Source organism: Phoxinus phoxinus (assembly GCF_949152265.1).
Source record: "Phoxinus phoxinus genome assembly, chromosome: 10".
Lineage (NCBI taxonomy): Eukaryota > Metazoa > Chordata > Actinopteri > Cypriniformes > Leuciscidae > Phoxinus > Phoxinus phoxinus.
In genome coordinates this window covers 30,844,397-30,869,400 of record NC_136885.1, presented here as the reverse complement: position 1 = coordinate 30,869,400, position 25,004 = coordinate 30,844,397, and the positions used below count along the sequence as shown (strand labels likewise).

The window sequence follows — 25,004 nt, the reverse complement described above, 5'->3', positions numbered from 1 at the left end:
GAAGAAGCGAGGGATGAGAGTGTTTATCTATACAGTTTAAAAGTTTGGGGATGGTATGATTTTTTACATGATTTTGAAAGAAGTCACCAAAGCTGCATTTAAAAACTGTAATACTGTGAATTTAAAATAACTTATATATTTTAGTATAGTTAAAATCTAATTGATTCCTGTGAACTTTCAGCATCATTACTCCAGTCTTCAGTGTCCTTGATCCTTTGTAAATCATTCTAATACTGATTTGCTGCTCAAATAAAATAAAAATAAACATCCCCAAACTTTTGAACGGCAGTGTAGCTTTTCGTAAAACAGTTTTTAGCTTCTTTTTCAACTCTATCTTCCTCTCTTTCATCCCCTTAAGAAACTAACTTTTATCTGATGCATGATTCCATGGTGTGGACTTCAGGAGCAGAAAGAACACGATGCTGTTTGAAGTGTTTGCTTCGGAAACCCCCTGTCATTGTTTATGCAATATCTAATCAGATCAAATGCACAATTTGACATGCATTTAGTGTTCTCACATGTTCCTGTGATGGTCACACAGGGGATTACCATCTCTATAATAATAGGATGAAAATGAGCTTATCTTTAAAAAACAAATGGGTTCATGGAATATCAACAGTGTGACCCACATGCAAGCTTGTTTATATAGAGGTCGTGCTGTTGAAGTTTAGGACCTGTTCTGTCTGAAATGGTTGATTTGTATACACATAACTATAATTCTGCTTGGTGCCACAGGTTATTTTCATGTATTTGAGTATGTTAGTCTGTTTAAGTGTTCGCACAAAAGAGTAAAAGATAAACAATGAAGTGTCAATGTTCCGAATTGAAAAAATTCTGTCATCATTTACTCACCCTCAAGTTGTTCCAAACCTGTATGAATTTCTTCTTTTGAACACAAAATATATTTTGAGGAATGTCGGTAACCAAACGGTTGATGGGCCCCATTGACTTCCATAGTATTTTTCCCCCATGGAAGTCAATGGGGTCCATCAATGGCTGGTTACCCATATTCTTAAAAATATTATCTTCTGTGTTCAGCAGAAGAAAGAAATTCATACGGATCAACTTGAGGGTGAGTAAAAGATGACAGAATTTTAATTTTTGGGTGAACTATCCCTTTAAGGATATTATTATTTCTGTGAAGCAGTGGGTTTTTGAGTTGTGTCTGGCCCATTTTCTCAATCTAATCTCTTTGCTCCATTTGGAGAGTATTTAAAAAACTTTTTGCATATTCTTAAAGGAACAGTTCACCCAAAATGTTATTTACTCACCTTCATATCGTTCTAAAGCTCTTTATCTTCCATTTAGCATAAAAGGAGATGGGCAATAATACCCATCAGCTCTATAAGCATCCAAAAAGAATTTGTCACTATGTGCTAAAAATCATCCTCTCTTCCATAAATTCCTGTCATTCATGTTTGCACGTAGAGCACATTAAATGGACCAAAAGGTAAAGACATTTATAATGTTAAAAAAAATATTTCAAATAAATGCTGTTAAAAAAATACTGAACAAAGGTATAATGGTTTTCACTAAAATATGAAGCAGCAACATTGATTTTCAACATTGATAATTATAAGAAATGTTTCTTTAGCAAGAAATCTGCATATTAGAATCATGTGACACTGAAGACTGGAGTTATGACATTGCATCACATGAATAAATTACATTTTAAAATTATTTTCAATTGTAATAATATTTCACAATATTACTGTTTTACCTTATGATTAATCAAATAAATGCCGCCTTGGTGAGCAGAAGAGACTTCTTTCAAAAACATTAAAACAGGTTTACTGACCCCAAACTTTGAACGGTAGTGTAGTTCTGCTCGTAAATCTGATTCGCTCAGTTTTGTTAAAAGCACAGTGCCATGAACCTTGCCTAGTGACTAGTTCTTCCCCAGAAATGCTCATTGTAGCAGCCTAGCTGTTAACCTGTAAACATGACTGTGACACTGGAATTGTGACTGGTTATTTCAGCAGCTCTTGCTATTTTGGTGGACATGTATCAGATGGTCAGTGGGCGGTCAGTCTGAGATGAGATTGTGCTGGTCTGTGACTCTGTAAGATCAGATTCAGCAGCACTGAGAGCTGATGCCTGATCCTTTACTCACCCTCATGTCCTTCCAAACCTGTAAATGAAGATATTTTCAGAAATGTCTGAAAACTATGTTTGACCAATGGATGTCAATGGAACCCAATGTTGTTTGGTTCTCAACGTTCTTCAAGATATTCTTCTTTTGTATTCTGCAAAAGAAAGAAATGCAAACAGGTTTGGAACAACACAAGAGTAAAAAGTAAAGGATGACCAAATGTTCATTTTTGCTTGATCTCTTTTTTATCACAACAGAGAGATAAATAAAGAGAGCTTATATATGTGCATTTATTTTTACAAGAAATTTTTAATTTGCGAATGACAACTGCTTTTTACAGTAAATGAATAAAATTACAATTCGGGCATCATTTATTCACCCTCATGTTTTCCAAATTTCATAGTTGTATGGACAACTTACATGCTAACTTTATGGTGCTTTTTATTACTGTGATTCTCATACATTTAGATGATGATAAACTAAATACATTTTAAAGGCATACTCTTTATTGAACTCCTATTCAACTCCTTCATATGACCAGGATTTGAAGGGAACATTTAAAGACATTAATTTAATCTGTCAATCTTCTTCCAATCTCAATCATTGAAAGACAGATTCCAGTTGTTTTAGATCGGCCAATGGGATGCCGTGTTAAAATGATGATAAACCTTTTGTTTTGTTTTGGGGTGTTCTGTTGCTTTAATGCCGTGGTTCATGTGTATTTGCGTGCCGCATTACGCTGTTTTTGTTGTGATGGTCGACTGCTCATGTGGGATGGATTCTACTTTGGATATCATTTCTTTGGGAAATGATAGGTGTCCTATGTCTGACTGATCCGATCGGATTTAGTAACCACTAATGACTTTTTGGCACAGTTTTGTGTGTGTGTGTGTGTGTGTGTGTGTGTGTTTGTGGCCACATTAACACATGTGTTAAGCACACTGACAGCGTTTAACTTACTGATGGCTTGTTCTGGACAGGGACAGGAAACTGCGCTCTCCAACAATACTGGAGTATCCATTACCGCTCTATTGTTAGTCATGTAGGCTATTATTGTAACTTACTCTTAAGAGATGTTCCCTCATCCTCCCCCCACCCACAGGCATGACAACAGCACAGCCTCATGGGTAATTCGGATGTACAGAGCAGAGTAACCACAGGTTTAGATTATAACACCTCACGTTCAACTGACTTTTGACAACCACAATGTGTACACGGTAAAGATATTATTTTGAAACAAATGCTTTTTTTTTTTTTTTTACTTTCTTTTCATCAAAGAATCCTGGAAAGCGTAGCCTCAGCCTGACCAGCAGAAATGTGCCCCAAACCAGCTTAGGCTACGTTCACACTGCAACCCTGAGTCATGCTGAATGCGCTGAGTGTGTGTTAGAAATCAGGAATGTTGAGAGAACATTGTCCTTGGTATGTTTTTCCTTGGGTCTTCTTCAGTCGACTAAATTTAAATCCCGTCTGGCTCGCTATGTTAATGTTAATGTTTACACATTAAGTCAGTAGGCGGAGACTAGTCGTCTTTTGTGGCTGTCCGAACACATTTGACCACATGAGTGTTTACACTACGAAAGCAATTTGGTCGAATGCGTTTTCAACCGCCTCTGGAAGTGGTCGAAAGTGGACAAGATTAAAACGTTTTATACCCCTGTTCTCACCTGTATTTAACATCGTCCAATTGTGATCCGATCGACCAAAACGCATCTTAATACCAGATGTAAACAGGGTGACCAAATCAGTGGTCAGGGTGATCGGGATGTGACTCCCATGACTCCCATCAGTGCAGAATTGTGACGAATGTAGATCGAATTGTAAATTGTAGTAGTGATTCTTGGCAGGAATAGACATAAACTGGGCAGAATTTACAGAAAAATGTACAGTAGTGCTGTGCCTTAACAGCATTTTATGTTTGCCCCATTTTCCATTTTCATTTGGCATTTGCACGCTCATGATCTTGATTGTTTGTGTTTAGGTTCATGTTGCAACATCTGCTTACGGATCTGAAAAGTGAACGTGCATTTCTGAAAGCTGGATGTATGGGGTGGCGCTAAATGTGAGGAGGGATTTAAAGCTGTCAGTCAAAGGTTAACCAGGGTCTGCTGCGACCAATCACGGCACTCCCAGCTCAAATGAGATTGCTTTTTGATCCAGATGCCACTGCGGAACCGATGACAGCTGGAATCGAGAGCTCCCTCAGTGCTAATCCTCTTTTAAAGGGAAATGTGTTCAAGGGAGGCACTTCCCCTGCCACCCTGCTGAATGGTCCTAATGAACAGGTGTCTGTCGCTATGATGGACCGCCTTGAACCCGGCTGCTATTTCAAGCATCACTGTGTGAGGGCAAGGCGAGCTGTAAAGTTAGCTTGCTTTTGGCTCAAGAACTGCCTTTGTGCTTGCATGCGGTCACGCTGTGTTCCAAAACCCAACCTAGGGAGCGTTCTAAGGTTCCAAATGTAGGCAACTTAATTATGATGCTGCCTTTTGATGAAATTGTTTAAGGGGCATTGCAAAGAATATAATCCCATAATGCTTTGCAATAAGCTCAGTGATACAAAATTAGATGGTGAGCAAAATGTCAATCATAAATATAATTGATTAAATGCTAACATGCACCAATTAGCTCAATCTGATTAGAACCTGACCTTTTCACAGACTGTCATAACATGTTTCCATAGTTATTAATTAATCGTAAATCTTGCAAAGTTTTTCTTTCATATAGAAAATTCATAGAAATGCTATTGCAGATTTTTTTTTCTTTAGCTACTGGAGCAAATGGGAATGTAAAATACACACACACACACACACACACACACACACACACACAAAAAGGAATTTGCGTACACGTTTTTTGTGTGTGTTTTTTTCCAGTACAAATATCTAAACATTCTTAAACCAAGATGAATTTTTCTTGAGATACAAAATGTCATAAGTTACTGTATTATGGGCCAGATTTACTTAACGGGGCAGCTTAGCGCGAGAGCTCAATTCCAAAAAAGCGTCGATGGGAGTGTAAAGTTCTGCGCGTGATCTACTGACGATGTGCAGATTAAAGAACACATCATTTCCATAATGAACAACGCAATCTACCAATTAGCATCTGGTTTAAGACACGCTTTTTTGGGGCGGTAAATAATGGCACATATACCAGTAAGTTGACAAATTTAGTAAATCACCTTCCATGATTCATTTAAAGACTCTCCTCCCATAAATGTTGCACCTGAAAGGGAAACTCCTACAAATGCATATGCAATTTTTTTTTCTTTAGTAAATCCTAAAAATATTTTAAAATTCATCAAAATTAAGAGTTCATGGTTAAAACTAGAACAAATATCTGCCTCTGTGGTCAGACAAATTATCTTGTTTCCCCATTTAAATTAACTTTATTTTTCTGACCACATTGGCAGACATGTTTTCTGGTTTTGAGCAAAAAGTCACTTATTTTGATTATTATTTTTCTTTTCTTCCAGAAAATAAGACTGATTGCCTCAATGCATTTTGCATTTCAGGCAAAAGTATCTTGACTTAAGAATATTTGGTAACACTTAAAAATACGGATCCTTCGTTAATGAATAACTACACAGGAACAAATGAGTAACACAATGTTAACAATCTAGTAACTACAGTTAAGTAACAAGTAACTCTGATTAACGAATTAGTAATTAATAGCACACAGATTTAAGTGGTAGTTCACTATTAACTAATCAATAACTACTATTTTTTTAATACTTAGTTAAAATAGTTCTCTAAAAGACAGCAGTGAATAGGCTAATTATTGACAGCTTTCCCAAATCATAAGTCTGCTACGCTATTACATATTTATAATTCGTGTACAGTATCTAGCAGTAATGTTAATCTAGTGCTAGTCATTTTTCCTGCATTAGTTATTAAGTTTTGCATGAATTGTGAATTTTTTTCATTATTTCTCTGGGAAGTATTGAAAAATAGTAGTTATTGATTAGTTATTAGTGAACTACCACTTAAATCTGTAAAAAAATCAGTAGTTCTCTGGGAAGTATTAAAAAAATAGTAGTTATTGATTAGTTAATAGTGAACTACCACTTAAATCCGTGTGCTATAATTACTAATTCGTTAATCAGAGTTACTTGTTAGTTAACTGTAGTTACTAGATTGTTAACATTGTGTTACTCATTTGTTCCTGTGTAGTTATTCATTAACGAAGGATCCGTATTTTAAAGTGTTACCGAATATTTTGATATTTGTACTGGAAAACAAGACAAAAATACTAAGGAAAAACATTTTAGCCCAATAGCAACATGCTAAAACTAAACTCTGGAGACAAGCTCTAGTTGTGCGGCACATGGTTTTGCTGCGCATGTAAATCTTTCAAAATTGTTCATTTATGAGGCTCAGTTTCTGTTAGGATGCTATGTAGGCATTATGCAGCAAGACACAATACACAATGTTTTGGAACAGAGCCTGTGTTCACACACATACTCTCTCTTAAAGGGATAGTTCATTTAATTTAATATTAATCTGTGTTCAGCTGAAAGAAGAAAGTCACATACACCTAGGATGGCTTGAGGGTGAGTAAATGATGGGACCATTTTCATTTTTGGGTGGACTATTCCTTTAAGGCAGCTTGTGTGGTTTACTCAAGTGTGTGTGTGTTTATTCAGTGGCGCTCTGTGGTCTCTCAGATGGTACAGTGCAGGTCATGTTGACCTGGCTCTTTCTGGCATGAGATTACACCATTTCTGCTAAGCTCCTGCTGTGATTATGCCACCTGTTGAACACACGCACACACACAGATTTCCACATTCATAAAAATCAAGTGGTCTCATACTGTCCCTCCAACTGTCACACACTCATTCACACAATTCTGCTATCTTAAATATTGTGGTTTGAGCTTTAAAGAAACATTACAGGCTATTTACAGCTATTTGCGCACACACTACTGTTCAAAAGTTTGGGGTCGGTAAGATTTTTTGAAAGAAACGTTTTTGAAAGAAATCTCTCATGCTCACCAAGGCTGCAATTATTTGATAAAAAAAATACAGTAAAAACAGTAATATTGTGAAATATTATTAAAACTTAAAATAACGGTTTTATATTTCAATATAAATAAAAAAAGCTGAATTTTCAGCATCATTACTCCAGTCTTCAGTGTCACATGATCCTTCAGAAATCATGTGATTTGGTGCTCAAGATTTTTTTTATATCAAGGTGGAAAATGCTTATTGTGATGCTTAATTTTTTTGTGAAAACTGATATACATGTTTTAAAAAGATTTTTTGATGAATAGAAAGTTCAAAAGAACAGCATTTATTTGAAATATGAACATTTCAATAATGTAAAAGTCTTTACTGTCATTTTTGATCAATTTAATGTGTCCTTGCTGAATAAAACACAATAAAAGCACCAAACTTTTGATTGGTAGTGTACATTTCATATGTACCCAAGGAGAATTTTTTTTACTTGTTGCTCCCTATGTCAACAGTATACATATTGGCCATTCAACTGTATTTTTCATCATTTTTTTTAATTAAAAATGGTATTTTACTGTTCATTTTTAAACATTGCATGTCGCTTGTGGCGTCATAAATGAGTCACCACGACATCAAAATGGACAGTTCTTTTCATGGAATATTGCATTATTTAATATAACTTATTTATCTGTGCACATCATTATATTCTTCAAATGCATGTGTCCTCGTAATGCACATACAGTTTGCATACTGCACAAATACTGTAAATAGAATGCTACTTTATAAATCAGGTTTCCAATGGTTTTTACACTGAGAGATAGAGAGAAAAGGGAGGGAAGGCTGTGGATGCTGCTGTGTTTTGGTTGTGATGGCAGAGAGGAGAGCGCGGGCACTGCCAGCCCCACTGACCAGCACAGACTGGCACACTGGCAGCTGTAATTGTGGAGTAATTTTGCCCCATGCAGAGATTCAGCTCTGTGTTATGTAACAGGACTTTCCTCTTCTGTGCATCGCTGACAGCAGGAGGCCAGTGTGTCCACACGTATACACACACACACACACGCTTCATACAGAACAGCTGAAAAAGAGGTCAAATGCATTTCTTTGTTTTTTCGCACATGACTATTTTCTACCAACTGTCTGACTTTTTTTCCCAACTGTGCTTTTAATATTTTTATGTAAAAGCCTTATGTTGTTATTGGCCTCTTTGCATAATGAGCACCAGCACTTTCAGGGGCTGCTGGTCAGTGTATATTTTATTATATATATTATATATATATATATATATATATGTACTGTTATTGTTCGTATTAATATTTTGAATTAGCTTTAATTTTTATATTTTCAATATTTTCAGTTTTCATTTTAATTCTATTTTTAGTAATTTTGGGTAACACTTTTGGATTGGAATCCACCCCCTTCATTACAATAAGGTTTAATTTGTTAACATTTGTTAACATGAACTATCAATGGATACTATCAATACTTCTACAGTATTTATTAATCTTAGTTAATCTTAGAAAGTTGTATCTGTTAACGCATAAGTTAATGCACTGTGAATTAACATGAACATGAATGTTTTTATTAACTAACATTAACAAAGATTTAAAAAATATAAATTCTGTAAAAATATATATTTCTCATAGTTAGTTCATGTTAACTAATGCATTAACTAATGTTAACTAATGAGACCTTATTGTAATGTGTTACCAAAATTTAATGTAAAATGCAAAACATTTTTTTGTATTTTATTTTTATTTTTAGCATTTTTAAGTATTACTATTTAGGTTCGCTTTAGTTTTTATTTATTTCCAGTAATTGTAATGCTTTTACTTCAACCAATAATGCAGCATTTTTCTAATTTTAATTATTATTATTTTTTATCTAATTTTATTTTATTTCAGCTTTAATTCAATTAACAAAAATGTTTTGAGTGTGTTTAGTTGTAGTTAATGATAACCCTGCCATGGGTTTTATTTCTCATGTAATGTTAAAGCTTGGTGGTTATTGGTTGCTTTGATATGCGGCACATTTTTGGTAATGCTCACGAAGTGTCTGTATGAATGTGTAATCAGTGTTTCCGCTGCATAAAGGTTAACTCAACAACCTCACAATGCCACACTCTCCTAATAACATGGAAACTATCAGTATCGCTGACACTGAGCATGTTCATTTCTGAATGACCTTACATCATTTCTAAAGAGTCCTGTTTTCCATATCATATTCTTTTTATAATGCTTTTAGGAAGTAAGAAAAACATTCTATTAAAAGGTGTTGTAAGTGATGTTAGTCTTTTTTTCCAGCTAGAAATAGCTGAAGAGGTCAGGGTTTAGCTGGTTAGCATGGAACTGTTAGCCTCCGCTAGTAGATGTCATGACTACACTGTCTGCGGGGAAAAAAGCATCGTTCTTCATTGGTGTCCATTCAAATGTTGCCATCTTTTATGACAAAATAAATTCATGCATAATTAATATAGTGCAATGCATACAGAAATTGTGCACACTTCTCACCGGATGCATGCTATTTTAATCATGGCCACTGTTTACATGGAGCAAACACCATTTAGATATTATGTTTGATTTAGTCTGTTTTAGGATATGTTCAGATTTCTTTCTTTTTTTTGCGTGTTCTGCATGGGTTGCAGGAGAAATGGAGGTCCATCATCTCGCTCTCCAAATAATAGCCCTGTGGAGTTGCGGTGCAGAACTCCTCCGTCGCACAGGGAAATGACCAAGTCTTTGGACATACCATTTGAATACCGTATAATTCCAGCTTTTCCGGCACCAGTTTTGACGTTACCGCTGTGTGTCGCATTAAGAGTGACAGAAAATACAGTTTGAAATCTGATTTGAGCATCCAGACTGAGACGGATCTGTAAAAATCGGATTCGAAACGCATTTCAAACCACCTCCATATGTGGAGAACAAAAAAAAAAAAAACATATTTCATTTTTTTTTTGGCTGTCTAGACTTTTAAAAAACCCATCTGGATCAAATTTGAATTTATTTTTGCTGGCAGTCTGAATATGGCTCTACATATTAACTTCGGTAACACTTTAGCTTAGTTTAGTTTTCTCACTTGTAACTATAGTTGCTTGTTAGCATGCATATTACTAGGATATTGGCTGTTTGTTACTTATAAAGCACATATTAATGCCTTATTCTGCATGACCATATTCTACATCCCTCGATACCAAATAACTAAACTTAACAACTACCTTTCTAACTATTAATAAGCAGTAATTAGGAGTTTATTGAGGCAAAAGTAATAGTAAATAGTTAGTTAATATTGAGAATTGGACCCTAAACTAAAGTGTAACCAAACATTGTTTACATAACATGTATAGAATCTTTGATATCTGACGTGTTCTCATGAAACATTCTTGTTTTTTGTACTGGATGAATGTTAATTTGAACCTCCTTGGAATATTACACATTGTGCTGTAGATGCATTTCCCATTTAGTTTCTACAACACCGACTCAAACGTAAGGCCACAGATGGAGCTGATGGACGTTAAGTTGGAAATAAGCATGAATGCTCCTTTAAGAGGACTGTGCTGAGACTCTGATGGTGAGATGTGGGGTGTATTATTTAAAGTGATGAGTCAGCTCTCATTCTATAGCTGTCACATCAATGAGGCCTGTGTCTCCACCTCCACTCAAGAGCGCCGAGATACTGAGAGAATAGAGCGGGATGAGGAGGAGCGAGGACAGTCATTTGAGGTTAAATTAACAGTCTGGGAACAGCTCAGAAAGAGGGTAATTTGGTTAGAACATCACACGCAATACTTGCGAGTCACGGCTTAACTAGCGCAGATTTTCAGCAAGTTATTGTGGCATTAGCTTCAACCCAATGTGTTACCTAATGTGTGACTGAAATCAAAGGCAGCTTGCTTGCCATCCATGGTATATTTATGATATATATATATAATATATAATCCTGAGACTGCTACACTTTTGCAGAGGTTGGCATATTTTCCTTAATAGAAGACATTTGACCATTAGAGGGCAGTGTCACACTGTTTTATTTTCATTTTGCACAAAATGTTTCAGGAGAAAATCTAACCATATTTAACTTCAGATTCAGATGTTTTTTTTTCCATTAATTCACACAGACAAATGCATAAATGATCTGACTGGGGATAAAGGGGATCCAGATTTACCAACATGATCTGAAACTGTACACCATGCATTCAGGACAGCATTCAGAGCAGTTTTATCTGATTTTAGGGGGTTCATTAACCTTTCCTTGTGGGTTGTGTATGCTACTGAAGTTATTACAGGGTAATGCTGTGGTGGATTTATTCTATTTATGTATTTATATAGTTTTAAGCTCAACACATTTAGTCTGGTGGACTATGTGTCGTGGACGGTGTGTTTTCTTTGTGTGGTCGACTTGTCTGTGGAGGGCAGAAAGATAATTTCCCTGTTTTATTTCTGTTTACCTGTTATTTATTATTTGTTTCTTTTTATTTCAAATATTTAAGTGTTCCATGTCTTTGCATGTTTGCTTTTTTTGTGTGTGTTTAAATTATAATGGTCATATCTATTTGCATATTCAGTTTGTTTCACATGTAATGGCGGGTGGTTGGTATGACCAATATACGTATATATATATATATGTATGTATGTATATATATGATGTATGTGTGTAGATATATACTGTGTATACAGGTGAGACTCGAAAAATTTGAATATGGTGCAAAAGTTCATTTATTTCAGTAATTCAAAAGGTGCAACTAATATATAGACTCATTACATGCAAAGTGAGATATTTCAAGCCTTTATTTGTTATAATTTTGATGATTATGGCTTACAGCTTATGAAAACCCCAAAGTCAAAATTAGAATATTGTGAAAAGGTTTTCATAGCTGTAAGCCATAATCTTCAAAATTATAACAAATAAAGGCTTGAAATATCTCACTTTGCATGTAATGAGTCTATTTAATATATTAGTTTCACCTTTTGAATTACTGAAATAAATGAACTTTTGCACAATATTCAAATTTTTCGAGTTTCACCATGTGTGTGTATATATATCAAAATATAATATTATAAGATGTTATATAATCCCAACCAGTCATATTAGGTTGCCTGTGTTAAAAAACATTTTTTGACTCACAACCGTAAACCTAAAATAATAAGTGAGATGTGACAAAATTATAATTGGATACACCTTTGAATCCATATGCTGTCATACCGCCCTGCACATCATATGTGTTGATATTTGTTTGACTGTTTTTCCATGTTTTTTTATTTTTTTATTACTTTGATTATGTTAGACTTATGTTGTCTTTTATTTCTGTTGTCATCATGCTCTTTTTTTGACTTTTTATTTATTTATTTTTAGGGTCAAAGAAGATGCAACGTCTCAGCCAGTCCAGTAAGTAACACTAAGCGAGGCCTAGACGGATTCTGTGAACTTTTCCCTAATTTTCCGCATTGATTTTGGGGCAAAAGCTGCAGAATATTAATATTGGTGACTAAAATCATAATCTGATTCGCCAAAGCATTTAGTAAACAAACAATATAGGGGCAGAACTTTGTTAACGGTTCAAATTCTGCAGTTTTTCTCCAGGCAATGATTCTGTGTGGGCTTCTCTTAGCGACCTCAAGGCTCTGACATTCCCGCGTGTGCGTTTGTTGTGGCTTCCTCTGTGATTGGCCGCTCTTTTCCCCTACTCTCTCCAGTGATTGGCTGCCTGCAGTCTGTTATGGCTCTGTTCGAAAAGCTTTTGGCAGCTTCATCCACATGCAGGCTGGATGCACCAGTCCTGCTTTATTTTGCTTGTTTGTCGACTCTGTCTGTGAGTTGCACATGGACACTGTTTGATCTCTTTCTCTGTATCTGTGGACAATTGACCGTATCCCGGGCTGATGGATGCAAAATTCATTTCACTCACTCTGGCTTCTTTGCTTCCTTCTCTGGCTGAGTGTCTCTCTCCCCCAAATCCCCCCATCTATCAGGACTCCATCTTTGTATTTTTCTTTTTCATCTTTTTCTAGTCTCACAAAGCCAGATTTTTCACTTTCAGCAAAATCCACTTGTTCTTATTCCAGCCACAAAATGCCCACTTAGTTTTTACCACAATAATAGAACTCTTGTGGTGGGAAAATTGCACAGCATTTTCTGTCCATGACAGTCCATATAAGAAATGCTGGAAAAGTCAAGTCACCTTTATTTAAATAGCACTTTATACAATACAGCTTGTTTTAAAGCAGCTTTACAGGGGTAAACAGGAAAATAATGATTTAATTATGCAAACAGAGTTCAATTCTGCTGTAAAGCTAGCCTGGTTCTACCAGACTCTCGTACATTTCATTTGTACAGAGAGTCTGGCCGCTCTCCATTGACAAGCGTTAACTTCCTTGTAGGCGGGGACTCTGTTGAAGTTTAAAACTATTGGATCTGCCCAGAGTCACTCTCGATCTGCCATAACCAATCGCTAACGTTTGGTCGTAACGTATGGCGACTCAAATTAGCGCACAACCTCAACGTCATCGTTCTCAGCCACTCCCTCTGTTCGCTGATTGGACCTGCAAAAAATTTAGCGGAGAAAACCCAAGAATACACCACAATCCCAGACCTAGTACTGAAGGAAAATGAAAATTGAGCCGAAGTACGTAGGAGGGCGGAGCCAGGCTACTGTAAAGCAGCTCTAAAAAGAAAATAGTGTCATTGTTCAGCTGAGTCAGTTCAGTGTTGATTCAGTTCAGTTCTAACATTTTGTAATGCTCATCAATATGAAATAAATTCAATTCAGCTATAAAGCAGCTCTGAAGCTCTCAGTTCAGGTCTCATCCAATATTTCTGAAAACAAAAATAGTGGAATTGTTTTTGCACTTTGTAATTAGACTGTCTTTTTGTTTAAAAGTAATAAATATTATTTCATAGATATAACTCAAAAAAAAGTTTACTTACTGCTAAACTTCCTCAGAAATACAAAGTTCTGTCATGAAACTCTAGATGGCGCAGGTCTCTCAATCTGCTTGCAATCACATCGTTATCTATAGGGCACAGCCGATTGGTTTCTTCTGTATCAGTAGCCAATGAGCTCGCTGCTCAACCTTCAAATACTTGATCAGCATTTTCTGTAGCAGTTGCTGTGCACTTTCAGAAACACCTCCCCCTTCCCCAGCTCCACCTGTATAGATCTGCTACGGGTCATTCATGTGTACTATATTGTGCTGCAGCGGAATGTCTTACTTGCTCACAGCAGCGAATGTGTGTTTACTATTGGCAGTATAAAGTCCCGTACTTGCTCTGTAGCAGCAGCAGCAATAAGGCCATGTGTCCACCAAAGCGTTTTTTTTTTCACGCGGCTGGCGTTTTTTTTCAATTGTTTTCAATGGGAGACCCGCCTTTTTAAAACGCTATGAGCGTAACGAGGCGATGAGCGTTTTTTTTCATGCTGAAGCATCGAGCGCTCGTCATTTTTTGAAGAATGTTCAACTTTGGGTATTTGTTTGACGACCAATCACAGTGGAGGAGGGGCGGGACAAATACCACACCGACCAACTGTCACAACATTCTTTCTGTACAACGACATCAACCAGAGCTAACCGAACAAGTAAACTGTGCCGCGTATCTGTATCATAGCAACGAAACGTCTCAACTGGAAAAAACGCTGCGCTGCCAAAACGCTCTCAAGCGCCCACAGTTAGGTGTTTTCAGCAGAGCGCCTAGCGTTTTCACGGCTAAAAATGCTTTGGTGGACACACGGCCTAACAGCATCAGCAGTCCAAACATATCAACAGTGTGAAATCCATTACAACACTCAGAGAGTTGACATGACAGAAAAGTTTGTAGCAAAACACGATTATTTTCGCAGAAAGGATTAAAAAAGTGTCCGGTTTTCTGTGCAATATGCATGAGACGGTCCGTGGGCCGAGACTAGTCTGTCCCTGTCTTTCTCTCTGTCTTTCTTTCTCTCTGTCCTAGTAGCTCTTGTAGCTGTACATGCTGTACCCTTTATGTGTGTTCCCTATGAATGTGGCTGCACTGCTGCAGTTGTTGTCATGATATTGGCGCGTATGTCGACTGGAAGCAGGCTTGTTGACCTGATATTGAGTTGCGCTGTCTGCTTGTTCATACAGGTGGTTTCCCTTTAGCGCAGTTGTCTCAAACCGGTTCCACGGAGGGCCTAGTGTATGCAGGTTTTCTCTTTTACCTTGAACCAAACTGATTGAGTAGGTCACTAATTGGTTAAGATCTCCCCTCACCTGGTAGTCTAGGTCTTAATTGGGCACTAATTGAAGGGAAAGACCAAAAACCTCCATACACTAGGCCCTCCGTGGAACCGGTTTGAGAACTCTGCTTTAGCGGAATCACTGATCTGGTTAATAACGTTCTCCAGCCCCAAACAAAGTCCCAAAACCAACCGCAAACAGAGCCGCCAAAGGAACCGGAGACGTAAGTAAGACTGAATGGATTAATCTTTGCCCTCAAAAAGCTATATTGCCCAGAAATCCTTGAATTATGTGCCATTTCTGTGGATATGACTCACCTTTCACTGACAGTGCTGAAATCTATCAAAATTCACCATCAGTTGATCAAAATCTTTAATGTAATTAATTAATGGTATGTTGATCAATTAATCACTTAATTCGTTATCCATAAAAATGTTGCTATTTTGAATTTTGAATTTGAAAACTTATTTTACAGCATTTATTAATTTAGCTAGTAATGAATTACTTTAATATAAATATACAGAGTTATCAAGGGAACTAAATGAACAACAGGTGAAAGTTATCAGTAACTAAGGAAACTAACTAGGGCACGACAAAGACTAAACTGAAAGGGTAAACATGAAACAAAAGACACATAAACAAAAACTAAAGACATAACCCTGACATTTATATTAAAAACACATATTTTAACATTAGATGTTAAATCCACTAGTGTTTTATATATAATTGTTCTACAGTCTATACAGTTTTTAATGCAGTTACATCTGAAGTAACTGTATTTAAATTACAGAAAAATTAAGAGTAATTCCTATATGTGTGTTTATGTATATGCATATGTATCATATACACATATATTATATAAACACAAACCTTTATGTAAGATGCGATTAATCACGATTCATCGATTCGACAGCCCTTATATATATAACAATAGTATTTGATTGTTGCATTCATAATGCATAACTCTTGTTAGCGAATTTTTAAATGAGGTTAATTTAATAAAATTTTATTGTAATGAGAAATGAAAACTTTGAATATCTTAAGTTGCTCTGATGATAGAAAAATGACTTGCATACAGGTCAGTGGGCATGAGAAATTTAGTTATTTTTATTATGTTTTTCTTTACAATGAATTATGCTAAATTAATGTGATCAAGCCCTAAATAAATGCAATGACAGTCCTTATTTCACTTTTAGTTTTATCTTAAATAATCACACTTTTTGATCAGCATGGTCCATCAATTCGATTTGATTACGAGATCTGCATTAAGCGTGGGTTTTGTATTACACTGAAGTCGACTACAAATTTATTAGTAGCTTAAACAGGTAAAGCGCAGGTCTTCAGGCGGCCACGGTGTCACTCATAAAGGGAGTCCGTATCAGTGTACTGGCTCGTGTTTCTTTGACTTCTCTATCTGCTGTGTGTCAGATGAGACGTGAAGAATGGCGTATGGTTATATTATGGGTTATGCTCTCCAGCTGTCTGTAATGCTACCTGAGCCAGCGCACCTGCCAGCCCTCTGGAGCTCCTCCAGCCTTCCCATCATCCACCTGACTGCTGTCTGGAGCCCGGCTGTATGTGCTCGTGTTAAATAGACAATTTGTCATCATGTCAATTCAAACATACAGTATGATCTTTCTTTCTGACGTGTCACAGACTAAAATATGATATTGCATTTTGTTAAAGGATATGTGACGTGTATCTGAGAGCGGAGCATGGGGTCAGACAGCGAGTGGTACTGTATATGTTCTGAGGGTACGAGGGCAGAGGTCAAGGGGTCGTTGAAAGCAGACCTGCTCGTTGGTGTGACTTGATCCTAGAGGGGTGAAAAGTCACTGTCTTAAACAGAAATGATGTCTGGCGGAGTTCAGGATGTCAGGGTTGGCTAGTTAGCTTTAAAAAGTTAGAACCTGTTGGTAAAAAGACCAATTGAAGGTCAGTAAAAACCAATGTTATAGTTTATTTATATAATGTTACATTTTGAATTTCAATTTATTTTTATATTTTAATTGTACTTACATTTTAAGTATTTTTGTTACGTGCTTCTGCCTTTTTTAAAATATTACTCTTTAGGTTAAATTTTTTTTTCCATTTTTTTTTTTCATTTAGAGTTAGTAATTTGACTGAAATTACTAACTGTAAATTAATAAAAAATTTAAAGAAAACAGAACTTCAACTTCAACTTATTTCATTGAGTTGCCAATGCAGTGCTTTATTTTATTTTATTTTATTGTATTATTGCAGCTAACAATGTTTTTAATAGTACTGACGTGTATACTATTTTTAAATACTACTCTTTAGCTGTGTTTTTTTATTTAAATTGTATTTATTTTGATTATTTTTTACAGTTAGTCATTTTTGTGCTTCAACTTAAACTTATTTCAGTGAGTTGCCTTTTTAATTTTTTTTTTAATAATTGTATTTTATTCATATTTGTTGCAGCTGTCAATGTTATTAATAGTTTTAGTTCACAATAATAAACCTGGTCAAAACTAGTAGCTTATTCTGACATGTATCTCCAGTATATTTATTATAGTAGACGAATAGTATACTAGTACCAGTGACCAATATTTTGTAGGGCTCTTAAAAGTGTGAAATGGGCTAAATATGCCATTGTGATAACTGGGAACGCTAATGGCTTTCTCCAGGTATAGACGTGGTTGGCATAACTGGGAACGCCCACAAACACTTCGTAAAATGCAAATGCTGAAACCCATAGAAACTAGGAATTCATTGTGAAAAACGAATAAATTAACAAATAAAGCTACATGCGTGCAAGACAACAGAAAACTGACGGATGTCTAAACTTTATCTAAACCTGTAATTGATGCCAAACAGCTCATCAATAACTGGATTTTAGGCTTTTGACAAATGTTTGTTTAACGTGGTAGCCTTTAGACTTTGCACATTTCATGTTTATATTCTAGCCCAAACAAACTTATACCTTTGCAGTGCACACGGCATATTCAGAAAAATATCAATTTAGCACAATACTGTTTTATGATAAATTTAAAGGCACACTATGCAAGATTTCCATTTTTGTCAAACAGCGACCCATAGAGTCGCTGTGGATTAGTTGTATTTAACGTTACTGTCGTAAATACCACTCACGCAGAGCCGTCTCTCATCGAACAGGCACACATAGACTCAGAAGATGTCTACTGACCAGCTAATATTTCAGGATTTCATACAAATATTAGGCTACTGCATAATTGTGTATGTTGTGCCGTAAAGCAAGTCGTGATTCTCGCGAGATGTGGTGGGGCGCCACCTCTCAAATCTCAATATTGATGCATCCCCCCCCGCTTTGCTATCGTGAAGTTTTGCCCTACTACGAGTTTGTTTACCATCGAAATGACTTTGAAGCGGTTATATTGAGGTACAGATATTGCATAGTGTGCCTCAACGTTAAATGTAATACATACTCTAAATCCAGGAACACTGAATAAACTCTTTCATCGAAAGACTGGGGAATGTATTAGTGAAGTATCTATTGGCGTGTAATATTTGGGGGATCAGCATGCATTTTGACGAGAAAATGACATATTTGACAATTCCGTTGGTTCGTTTGTCCAGTCACAGATACTGTCCAGACAACACGGCTCTGTTTTTCGATGTATCTTGCTCTGTCGAGCGGCAGAAGTGATTCTACGTAGGCCATACTGGGTTAACGGCATTCTTTTCAGTGACAGTGAGTGGGAAAGGATTGTTTTCCCCCACGCCGACTCCGCCTCAAGCCACACCCCCAGCTATGACATCACACCGACCAAGTCTATTATAGACTATATGTGAATCAAGCATGGTTTGTCAACTTTTTATTGTATTTTATTTTTTACAATTTTGTTTATGCTGAAGTCAAAAAACAAAAGTTCAGTGAAATTTGTGTTCATCAAATTTACAGGAAACAAACTCTTTAGCATTAAGTATTCAAACCCTCCCGTCAGAGCTAGTGATTAGCGTGAGAATGTGCTCATGTTTGGTGGGAGGTGGCCAGCAGGTGAATTCTGGGTAACAGCCCGGCGTTCTGCCGTAGTAAAGAGATCAGCGTGCTCAATAATTCAGCCTACTGATGAATGTTGCAGGGGCAGATGTGGGACCAAACCTCCTCTAATAGGCAGCTTATGGCGCTAGCCCCCAGTGTTTGGTTTCCACGACTACGGTTGATTGACAGGCGACATACAAAATGCATGTGCATCATGCATGCATTCAGCTAGCGTTTCAGGGTCTGTCTCAAGCCTTTGACCCCCTCCGCTCTCTTACGGTAATGAGTGGGTACATGATTAAACGTCACCCTAAAATAAAAGTCCCTCGAGCTGATCTGCTAGCTCAAGATCAAGTTGATATGTATGTGATTATATTGATAAATGATCAGGTTTTGTAGTGGGAACTGTGGTGCGCATGTGCTACTGTAGCTCATAATTACTGACATGTCTACAGCGGTTGCAGTGTATATGAGGTGATGCACGTGAGCCTGATGTGTTATCTCTGTCATCTGGATTGAAAGCGTTTAGCCACAAATAGTTTCCAGGCTGCACATGATGCTTTAATTGCTGATGAAGTAAAGGAAGAACAGAAAGTCTGACACCTCCAGCAGTCGCTATAGAGTTTAATCAGAGCTTCATGACAACAAAACACCATTATAGTCATTCTACAGATATTTCACTGTGAACGTGGCTTTTCTTTCAGGACAATATGCCTGTTTTCAGGATTTATAAAAAAAAAATTACAAACACTTTATGATATTGTATATGGTTCAATAAAAAAATATATTTTAAAATACTTTTTGAAAAGTACGGGGTCGGTGCATTTTGTTTTTTAAAGTCTAGTCTATAATGGTCACTAAGGCTGCATTTATCAAAATATGTTGTGAAATATTATTACAACTAAAAATAACTGTTTTCGATTTGAATATATTTTAAGATATATTTTTTTCCTGTGATCAGTGTCACGTGACCCTTTAGAAATCACTCTAATATGCTGATTTGCTGCTCAATAAATATTTCTTCTTGTAATCAATGTTAAAAACAGTTGTCCTGCTTCATATATTATTATGATTTATTTAAAATATAAAACCTTTTGCAACATTATAAATGGAGACCTTTATGTCATGTTAGTTTTATAGCCTGTTTTTTAACTGTGTGCCAGTAATTGTCTCTCTTGTGTTTTTAGATTATTATTATTATTTTTTGCATTTTAGGATAAATAACTGAAATAAGTGGATATTTGGATGAAACAAGTCTCATGAGCTATGAAAGAGCAAACTCTGTGTCCTGTTTCTTATAATGTTTAAAGGGTTAGTTCACCCAAAATGTTTTAATTGCCTCATTAATTACTCGCGCACATGTCGTTCCAAACCCGTAAGACTTTCATTCATCTTCAGAAAACAAATGAAGATATTTTGATGAAATCTGAGAGCTTTCCGTCCCTCCATTGACAGATACGCAACTGACACTTTGACGCTTCAAAAAGTTCATGAAGAGATCGTAAAACTAATCCATATGAATTTTAGTACATTTTCTGAAGAGACTCGATCACTTTATATGATGAACAGATTGAGCTTTTATTCACATACAAATATTCTTCAACTCACACATCAGTTGAGGTAAACGAAAGCATGTTCGCTTGACATGAGAACCAATGAGGTTCATTCTCGAGTTACGCGTCACGTCTGTTTATGTTCACTGATCAATGTTTAAATGTGAAGAAAAGCCTAAATGAAATCTGTTCATCATATAAAGCGATCGAGTCTCTTCAGAATATTTTGACTAAACCGCTCAATTCATATGGATTAGTTTATGATCTCTTTAGGAATGTTTTGAAGCGTCAAAGTGTAATTTGTGTAGCTGTCAATGGAGGGACAGAAAGCTCCGATTTCATTAAAAAGATCAAGTCTTACGGGTTTAGAACGACATGTGGGTGAGTAAATGATGACACAATTTTCATTTTTGGGTCAACTAACTTTAAACCTGTAACATGTTTTCTTGCCGTGTTCTGATTGGCTGTGTTCTGTTCCCCGCAGGAAATTGCACCAGCAATTTGAAATGTATAAGGATCAGGTCAAGAAGATGGGGGACGAGGCACAGACCACCCCGGAGCAGAAGACTGACGCCCCCATCTGCGGAATCTGCCATAAAACCAAGTTTGCCGACGGCTGTGGCCACCTCTGTTCATATTGCCAAACCAAGTTCTGTGCGCGCTGTGGAGGAAGAGTTTCACTACGCTCCAATAAGGTACAGCCGTAACACAGACGTACACACAAGCACTGATAGTGTAGTGATGTGTTCAGAATAGAATACCAGTTGCTCACCACATACTGGGCACTTTGCGCCATACACTATTTTTTATAAATAACTTGTGACGTGAGAAACGTTGCAAACGGTAGTATGCTACAATGCAGCAACATGACCTTATTAGGCTGCATGTTTAAGCAGCGAGGGGTGTCTATAAGGTCACATTAGGTCTATAGACGTCTACTGTAGAACTGTCACTTTCTGCCACCAGGCAAGCTCCGCCCACGAAACACATCATCACCACAATGGTGATCTATTCAGAAGCTCAAACTGAGCAAAAATATGTAATTTGGTGTAATATGTGATCCGATCATAAGTCAAGATGATATTAAAAATGCATTTCATATAATTAAAAAAAAATGGAAGGTCAAGCTGTGTGCATTGCATTGTGGGATACAGTATTCATGAGTTTCGGTAGTATACCGCACAGAAAATGTACATAGTGTTTTTAGTATGCATACTGGAAAAATAGTGTGAGTAGCATTCTCAGCATATACAATATTTACAGGAGAGATAAAGGGTTTTTGAGAAATGTGACAGTGTTTATATATGTTATGTTTTATTGTTCAAATAAATGGAACGTATGAATGCATGACCTTTGAATGTAACACGTTTGATGTTTCCTCCTGTGGAAGAGTTGTTTTTCTCCCTGGCTGCTGAGGATTGAGCAGTTAACACAATGGCCACTAGAGGGTGATACTCCCTCTGTTTTGACCGAGGCGATGGATGTATCAGGACAAAAACTACTTATCTAACCGTTTGATGTCTCTCTCCCAGCGCAGTCCTGGTGCTTTTGAAAGACTTTGCTCAGAGTAATAAGCGGCGATGTGATTCGCTGCTGTAGTACATGAACATCTCTTTATGTGTGTCTGAATGTCACTCAGTTGTTCTCCCCTCTTCTTTTCCCCCCTTGTCTTTCTCTCTTGCTTTTCCTCCCTCTGTGGAATTGCAACAGGAGGATAAAGTGGTCAGAATCCTTTTTTCTTGTCTATGTTTTGATATTTAGCTTAGATGATTTCACATTAAAGGTGCTGTAAGCGATTACTATTATTATATAAATATAAATGTATAGTCTTTGGACTAACATTTTGCACACATAAAATGAGCCTTGCAAAGGTAGGAAGGACATTGAAGGTTCCTTTTTTTAGCCAACCAGAAACAATCTTTGCGTGTGTGTGTGTGTGTGTGTGTGTGTGTGTGTGTGTGTGTGTGTGTGTGTGTGTGTGTGTGTGTGTGTGTGTGTGTGTGTGTGGTTAAAGTTACACTGTATAAAAAAAAATACACAGTGATGAATGTAAACATGTTTTAAAGTAGAATAGGATGACATTTGGCAACCATATAACACATTTATGTAATTTTTTAACAGTTTTAATACAATATATTTTTATTACAAAAGTATATATATATATATATATATATATATATATTTTTTTTTTTTTTTATGTGTGTGATTAAAAAAAGTATAAGGTAATACATATACTTTTTATTTATAAAAAATCAGTAAAAGTATTTTAGATTATTTAAAAAAAAGTATTTGTATTTAATAACTTATAAATATATTGTCACTAGCAGTTAAGAGTTCCCTTTTTTATTAAATTTTTTTTATATTAATTTTATTTTTGATATATATACATGTATTCATATACAATTTTTTGGTCAATTTTGACAGTGAAAGCAAAATGTCTGAAATCGCTTACAGAACCTGAACTAAATGAGAAATGGTTTTGATTCACATGGTCAACTGGTCGATGACATTGTATCATCCCTCATTTCAACATCAGCACCTTTTCATATAGTTTTACAAGGGAAAAACACATCAACAGCTGTGTATGAAACAACTTTGTGAATGCTTTCAATCTTCTTGTGGTTACTACAAAAAGGAAAATCGTGATATCATGTTTCCACATTTCCTCGAATTTGATAAAATCACTAAGATATTTTTTATTTGATTTATCTTTTGCTTCAATCGCCTGCTTCAGATGTTTCTCGAGAGAAATCAACCATAAGTAATCTCACATTCTGTATATTCCTTTTTATAGTTTCAGAATTTCAAAAGTTGATACTTAAATGAGAACTCCCTGAGCAATTAAACCGCAACCTCTTCATTGTGTGTTGTTTCGTCTGCATGAGTACAGTGTAGTGAAAGTGTTGCGTCCGGGTCCAGGCTGGCCGGCAGCGCAGCTCTTTGTGCAGAAGGACAATAAAAATGCTCTCGTGTTCCCTTGAGCACAGATGGTGATGCAGCAGGTTCACGTGGAGTGTTACCTGTCACACACCGTCCCGCTTCAGAGTTATGCTGATCCCCATTCATCTCACTCACACAAACCTGTGGCTCGAACTCGTCTTGATGAAGCCGGTAAAATGGAAGTATATGGGTGAATCTCATGGAAACATGCCCAGGTCATTCGAAAACTTGGAAAAATGTTAAAAAAAATAAAATAAAAAAAAATAATATATATATATATATATATGTATATATATATATATATATATATATATATATATATATATATATATATATATATATATATAGAATAGAATGAGGCTATAGAATAGATATAGCGCTTTCATATGTACTGTACATCCAAAGCGCTTTACAATCACAATCGCTTTATATATATATATATATATATATATATATATATATATATATATATATATATATATATATATATATATATATATATTGTGCATAAAGAAAAGGCTGTTCATTACCATAATGTGTCTATATACAGCTGTATATCTATATATATATAATATATACAATTATGTTAATTATATTAAATAAAAAAATATAATTATGTTTTCCATAAAGTAAACGAAGGCTATTCATTATCATAATGTTTCCAGATGTATAAATATAAAATTAAAATCTATTAAATACTTTCCCATAAAAAAATAAGGCTATTCTTTACCATAATATGTCAAACGAAATATAAACATTTTAAAAATATATAAAATTATGTTTTCCATCAAATTAAAGCTGTTCATTTCCATAATGAATAGCTAAAACACAGTAATTGCTGGCAAATCGTACAGTTTGAGACAATATTGTGATCTATTCTGAGACTAAAGGAGGTGTTGTTATTGGGGTGTTTTTCTCAGTATAAAAATCTGAGAAGCAGAAGGTAAAGGTCTCAGTTTGTTTAATGTAATAGGACTAATAGGAGAAAAAAATAGATATTAACTATAGATTTAATTTCCTTCAGTTGCCTGAATTGAGTGACTTTTCAGTCACTTTTCTATGGGTGTTCAGTCTCTCTTCCTTACTGCTAGTTTGCAACATTGGTAGAGTATGTTGTTTTCATATTTCTTTTATTTACCTCTGTTGTCTCAGTCTTAGATGTTTGCCTGATTTTTGGGCTCTGGGTCCTCTGCTCCGTAGTTCTGTTTCCTTTTGTTTTCCGGTACTGGAGATCTGTTGTACTGTATCTCAGCATTTGCAGGGCCACGACAAGCTTTTTTTTTCCGGTTGCCCA

General features: G+C 36.0%; 1 protein-coding gene across 2 annotated transcripts in view; it reads left to right on the top strand.

Annotated features, from left to right (window-relative positions):
• rims2a (regulating synaptic membrane exocytosis 2a) overlaps window positions 1-25,004 on the top strand; it is a 191,120-nt gene that overhangs the window by 12,995 nt on the left and 153,121 nt on the right. For both annotated transcript variants that reach the window (XM_079624549.1, XM_079624553.1), the window contains exon 3: window positions 21,255-21,465. In XM_079624549.1, coding sequence (XP_079480675.1) covers window positions 21,255-21,465 — 211 coding nt within the window. The remainder of the gene's footprint in view (window positions 1-21,254; window positions 21,466-25,004) is intronic.